The 6,664-nt window shown below is 38.3% G+C and overlaps 1 protein-coding gene across 1 annotated transcript; it reads right to left on the minus strand.

The window, feature by feature from the left end:
* Window positions 1-258: 258 nt before the first annotated feature.
* Window positions 259-5,159, minus strand: LOC141440947 (acidic juvenile hormone-suppressible protein 1-like). The gene is made up of 8 exons (XM_074105541.1): window positions 5,049-5,159; window positions 3,341-3,474; window positions 2,431-3,252; window positions 2,072-2,241; window positions 1,737-1,990; window positions 1,441-1,653; window positions 1,171-1,353; window positions 259-1,072 (listed from the first exon to the last, which is right to left on the minus strand). The coding sequence occupies exons 1-8, from the start codon at window positions 5,134-5,136 to the stop codon at window positions 807-809; spliced, it is 2,130 nt and encodes a 709-aa protein (XP_073961642.1). The 5' UTR covers window positions 5,137-5,159; the 3' UTR covers window positions 259-806.
* Between the last annotated feature and the right edge of the window lie 1,505 nt (window positions 5,160-6,664).

Genomic DNA, 6,664 nt, shown 5'->3' on the forward strand with positions numbered 1-6,664 from the left:
GCGACAGCCAGGGAGAACTGGCGTAGAATTGTTAGACGTGCTACGTGACCACGACTGCTCTGCCAAGAGTATCCGACAAAGAAGAAGAAGAGCCAATTAGTATTTCACTATTTTCGGTGACGTAGGTAGGCAAAAAAAAAATAGATTCTTATTCTATCTAAGGACAGGCTTTCTTCGGTAAACTAAGAATTTTAAGTAATGTATCAGAAAATTGTATTGCAGTGAGGATGATTGTAGACGTAAAAGAAAAGAGTCGTGTGAAATTATTTGTTTATTAGGTACATAATCATTACAGTGCAATGCGATTTATACTCATGAGAGATCGTATTAGTTAGCTGATAAATAGATACATACTTTTTGTTACTATTTAGAACAAGTCGGCATGGTGGGTTTATGGCAAGTTATGTTATATTAGATATTCTTATAACGTCATATATATATTTATATATAAATATTTTATTTTATTTGGTGGTAAATACATAATATTATGACACATTGTATAGTATCTACAATCATACAATTAACGGCTACTATATAAATACATACTTTAAACTATAGCATATAAAATACGGCGGAATATATACAATACAATAAATACCTAGTCACACGCACACTTGAACATCAGACAGTGACAATACTATAGCTGTCATCATAAGCCTTCATAATATAAGTTAGTATCAGTATAATGAAGTAAATAGGTACAATGAAAGCAGCTACTTAACGGCTTTATGAATCTATGAGAATCAAGCTACAATATTCACAATCTTATCTCTGAAAACAATCTTATCTCTTAAAGCGTAGATCGTTTATTCGGTGTGAGGCACGTAGATTTCGGGGGTTGGTTTGTGGAAGATCTTGACTTCTTCCAACCAAAGGTTGTGTAGACCATCGATCTGCCACTTGAACAGAGGACGGTTGAGAGGGAAGCCGAGAGGGTCGTCGGTCATACGGCGAGCTCCAGAGCCGATACCAGGGGAGACAACGCTGTCGAAACCAGTTCCAAACTGCACCTTAGGCGCGCGGTACTCCGAGATGTAAGCCATCAGGATGAAAGGCATACCGTTCTCACGACCTGTAGAACAAAATTTAATTTAGATACTTTAAGGTACATTAAAGCAACAAAATATAGCCAATTACGGAACCCAAAAAGTTAAGGTTAAGAATACAAACCTTTAGGAAGGAGAAGGCGTTCAGGGAAACCTTCGATGTTCTGCGACTGGTCAAAGTTGAACTGGCCTTTGCCGTGAAGAGCATTTTCAGCCTTAACGTAAACGTCGTGACCACTGGCCCAGTCTTCAACGGTGAACAGGTTCTCGGTAGAGTCACGCTTGATCACATGCTCTCCTTGAGGCACTGCAGATATAAAAACAATTTTATTAAATCTCAAAATTTAATAAGGCATGTCAATGGTACTAAATCTTTGATAATAATACTACTTACAGTCATAAGTGAATTGATCAAGAAGGAAGAAGTTGTCAGTGTTTAGGTGCAGAGGAATCTCATAGCCGTGGCTGTCGTATTTGGGCGCCAAGAAGAACCTGACTACGACGGTCTTCGCGACTTCGCTCTTCACGTGCACACGGATCTTGAAAATTTTGTGGTTCAAACGAGGGTATTGGACAAGGACACTGACATCGTCAGCTACAACCTTCCCTGTGAACAAAAAATTGTCGTGATTAAAATTCATTGTTTCATTCCATCATTATTTTAAGGAAGAGTATTCATTCAAAACTTACTTTCGAAATCATTCATGTGCAAATGGTTTGTGACGTTCACGTAGGTGTGTTCGAAGTAAGTGACCAGTTTGTCGGTGTCAACGCTCTGGATGACAACAGATGGTAAAGCCAACTCCTCAGGCTTGTAAGGAGGAAGTTGCTCCTGCCACAAGGTAAAGAGGTGCAGCACACGTTTCCAGATCATGTAGAAAGCAGGATCGCGGAGCGCAGTCTGGTAGTGCTCCAGAGCAGAGGGAACAACCAGAGGCATGTATCTGTAAAAATAATCTCGTGCTAATTATCTTCATAGAATATACTTAGGTGGTAATACACATGTATCTTTTTCCTAGGCTTACCCGCCGTGATAACTATGGTCGTGTACATTAGAGTTTCCGAGAAGAGATTTCCAGATGCTGATGAAGTCCTTGTAGTAGTTAGTGTTAGGAGAGTCTTCGTTTGCTTGAATAAGACGTCCAAGAACATCAATGGATTCAGGGTCGCGAAGGCTAACGTGTTCGCCAAGGTGCTAAAAATAATAATATCAAATTAGGATTTTTCTAAGTGTGTGCCAGTCGTTTATGTATCATAGAAATAACTTTAACTATAGACTCATCCAGGTAAGCATAATACCACATCATTAATGCTTTAGTTTTACTCATTCATAAAAAATGATAAGAACAAATTTTAATTTAATTTAATAAACAAAAATACTCACGTTGATGAAGTAGCCAACCTCGATGGCATCGCGAATTCGACGTTCAAAATCGCTGATGGACGTAATCTCGTGAACAAACTCATCCTGTTGTAGGTTGAAATTGTCAGGCCTGACCGGGAACGGGATCCCGTTATGGTACAAAAGACCAGATGTGTAGCCGTGTTCCACAGGACTGTGGAAGTCAAGGTCGGGAATCTCTCCGAGACCGTTCGACAGTCTCTCCATGTAGTAACGAGCCAGGAGCTGCTTATGAGCGAACCAAAACCATTCACCGCGTTTATCCTTAACCAAGGGGCAGGTCTCACTTCCGAGCCAAGTTGGGTAAGCAACGTGCCAGTTGTAATAGAGTGCGTTAAGAGCGTAATCATGAGTGAAGTAGAACACAGGGGCTAGTTCTGAGAAGTAAGGCCAGGCGGTTTGGTTCCATCTGATCACTACATTGTCGTCCCAAATGTAAGTAGATGGATAGTATTCAACTAAGTGTTTGCCGTGGGTATTAATTCTCTGGGCAGTGGTCATAACCTCTCCATTGTTGAAGAAGGATGGGAAGATTTCGTAGATTGGTGGAACAACGAATCCTTGAGTGTCGTGTCGGTGAACGATGGCAGTGGTGAGCACGTAAACGTACAGACCCTCGTTGACTCGCTCTCTCAGGTACACAGCGGTTTTGTAGAATGTATCGTAATCCTTCGCGGACCACAGCACATTGAACAGGGTCTCAGCCTCAAATTGGTGGTGCTCATCGAGAATAGAGAAAGGCACCGCACGAGGCAGCAGACCGAATTCCATCAGCTCAACGTAGATTTTGACGGCAGTGACATTCTGAAGTACAAAAAGTAAAATATACCATTAAGGAATTTGAACAGTAGAAACTTACTCGATATTTCAACTTCTAAACCGGATGTCTTACGCTGTAATGTTCAATGTTCTTCTCAATTTCCCAACTGCTGGCAATGGTCTTTTGTTCCTGGAAGTGAAGAGGCTCGTGGATGTGGAAGAACAGCGACGACAGGTCTACTTGCTTCTTCAGAAAGACCGGGTCAGCTAAGAAAAATAAACTTAATTAGTCAAAGAAAATATTTACGGGTGCTACTTGACTTTAGTGGCAAAAGTTACAAAAATTAAAAAAAACAACCCATTTCATTGCATTGCAGTAAAATTATTTCTAATAAAATTATTGAGTAATTATATTTAGAAAGAGCAAAACCGACCAAAAATTATACATCACTATGTGCAGACAACGAATTTAATTCATGGCCCACTATGGAACCTTTTCAAAGGAAAAGTTATTACGACTTTCCTTGTTAATTAATGCGATGTCACTATATAACGTTTAGTGTGAAATGTTTCCATGGTGGCCAATGAATTAAACTCCTTGACCGTACCTAGTGTAGGATTCCGTTTTAGAACGGAAGAAGAAACGGAACGAACGAAACAAAAATAATAAAAAAGTATAATAATAATATTTTTTTTATTGTATTGTAAAACTCTTTATTTTACATAAGACAAATGAAAATTACAGTTAACAAGATAAAGTACAAAGATGCACTTATCCCATAAAGGGATCTCTTCCAGATAACCTTTGAACGATTGACAGGACAACAGAAACAAGAGTAGACACTACAATGGAATGATAAAAGGACCGTTTTTTTTTAATTTACCGACACAATACATCAAAAATAAATAAATAAATACCTACACATAGGTACATAAATAAAATAATAATAATAATGTATAATACACTGCTGTCGCGAATTTGTTCAAATATCTAACCATAAACAATAATCTAGCTCGAAGGAATAGGGGAAACTTGACACTAAAAAAGGTATTTTAAAGCTTAATATGTCGGAAACAAATCCCTATGGCTTACACAAATGAGATAGAAAAGAAAAAAAGTCATCTTTACGTTCCATCTAAAATACCACTTTGTTGTAAGTATAAAAAACAACCATGCCAAATAATAATTTTCTAGTACCTACCTACTAAATAAAAGTCTCTAAGCTAAGTTACGGACAGATAACGGACATGGCGAAACTAAAAGACTTAATTTGCCATCTTATAGTACATTGTGTCGTAAAGGCGGTAAATAAGGAATTACAAACGAGTCTATTAGAAGCCCGAAGTCGAAGACTGAGGGCTTTAATGAGTCGATGTTCGTAATTCTAGTACCGCCCGTGCGACATAGAATGTTTCTCATCACATTTGCGAGTAAAATTGTATATTTGTAAAAGAACAACCTACTTAATATTCTTTCATAAATTGCCGATACCGCTGACTGCGCTCTTGGCAGCGCCAGGCAAGGTAGCCTGCACGTTACGACACTGTTTACGAGCAAGTGTGATGAAAAATGTTACTGTGTCGGAGGCCCATGTCCGAAAGTGAACGACCTACGGCTGATATGATGATGATGATCATGAACTACGAAACTTAAAAAACTGGTGACTTAAGCTGCGCATCCACTGTATCGGAATCTGAGCGTACGCACCGTAAGGAGCGGACGGATTTGTTGCCTTGCATAGATTTCTATGGGGCAGTACCATAGAAATCAAAACAACAAAAGCAACAAATCCGTCCGCTCTGTACGGCTCGATTCCGATGCAGTGGACACGCAGCATTACCTGGTTTCTGGGGCCAGGTCTTCTTTGGAGGTTCGCAGGCCACACCGGCGACGAGAAGCGCCAAGGCACACAACACTAGACGAGCCATGTTTGCCAGTGATCAAAACACCACCTGTATCCCCTTATATACTACTGTGATAACGGACAAATGAACTTTATTATAAACATTTTGTTATCGTAGGTCATGTTCCACCTTGTGTCATCGTGATTGATAAAACCTGTGAAAGTTAACCTGGTACGCGTCCTAGAGACTACATTAGTTTCTAACTTTTTTGTGCGGGAAATGTCCTTAAAACTACTGGTAGTCTCTAGGACATTTCCCGCTCAAAAAAAGTTAGGGACTAATGTAGTCTCTAGGACAAGTGACGGGTTAATAATCAATTGAGTAATGCACGTTTAATCTACCTTGAAGAAGTTTTCTTGATAGGATAGTACTTGCTTGTTTAGTAATATTTCAACTAGGAGTCCGGCCAACTGGGTTACTATACAGCGTGTATTTTTGATACTTCTACCTCAAACTGTAACCAGACGAAGATTTAAGTGCTGTGAACCGATATCAAAACAAATTGTTAATTTAAAATGAACTACCAGAGCGTAATTAATTTTTGAAATATTTTCGAACAGCAATGTAATGCGTACAATAATTTGATACGAAAGAGAAACGTTCTATGACAGCTGTCACGTCAACAAGTGCGACGTTTTGAATAAAAAAACAAAGCAGTATACATTGCGTGCTAATTAATATTGTAAGAAAAATAATGAGTAAGTATTTTTTTTAATAATACATAATACGAGTAAAATGTGATTATTAGGGCCTTCACTAACTACCCTTACAGTTTGAGGTTGTATCAAAAATACACGCTGTATGTATAATCTGTATCTGCAATCAGATGAAGCAAAAAGCACAACGCAAAAAGAAATAATAAACCAATCAAAAAAACTTATCCCAACAAATATTATAAACGCGAATGAGAGTATGTTTGTTTGTTGTAACGCCCAATGAAATTAGGCATGGACAGAGGTAGTTTGAGGCTCTGGAAAGGATATTGAAAAGTTTTGATCCCGGAAATTTGTAGATAAAGTTCTCGCGGGATCACGATAAAGAACTCGTTGCAGATATGAGGTTTGTTTTAATGTTTCCACTTTGCAGCTTGTCTACAAGGAAATTTACATAGTGAGAAAACCCACAAACTTTAAAAGCTTAAACCTATGTGCGAGAAATTATATGTCTCGAACTTTAAATTAAATAAAACCGGCCAAAAGCGTATTAGACACACCCAAAAAAGGGTTCCGTAGCCATTACGAAAAAAATAAGTAATATTTTTCTACGGATTTCGTATTTTATACGGAATCTTCCAAGTTTAGGTAAATTTTATACCTTAGGCTGCTATTTACTCATAAACTACTAATAAGTCTCAAGTAAACTTAACCGTTATAGTTTTCCTTGTAAGTTTGATAAACTTATTACTATCCTGATTTTTTTTTTAATTTTCCACCTTCCACCAGTTCAGATTTTAGAGGGGGGGGGTTACGCTCGATTTTAATGAAAATTTGTACTTTAAGCAATCCCCTAATGGTTAAAAGACCTATCCAACGATACCCCACACTATAGGGTT

Source organism: Choristoneura fumiferana, chromosome 23 (assembly GCF_025370935.1).
Source record: "Choristoneura fumiferana chromosome 23, NRCan_CFum_1, whole genome shotgun sequence".
Classification (NCBI taxonomy): Eukaryota; Metazoa; Arthropoda; class Insecta; order Lepidoptera; family Tortricidae; genus Choristoneura; species Choristoneura fumiferana.

What these genes read in the sequence shown, in the direction of transcription:
- LOC141440947 (XM_074105541.1), bottom strand. Translation starts at nt 5,136, where the DNA reads ATGGCTCGTCTAGTGTTGTGTGCCTTGGCGCTTCTCGTCGCCGGTGTG. An exon ending in GACCTGGCCCCAGAAACCAG is followed by an intron (nt 3,475 to 5,048) that starts GTAATGCTGCGT and finishes TATTTTTCTTAG; the next exon opens with CTGACCCGGTCTTTCTGAAG. An exon ending in AGGTTGGCTACTTCATCAAC is followed by an intron (nt 2,242 to 2,430) that starts GTGAGTATTTTT and finishes TATTATTTTTAG; the next exon opens with CACCTTGGCGAACACGTTAG.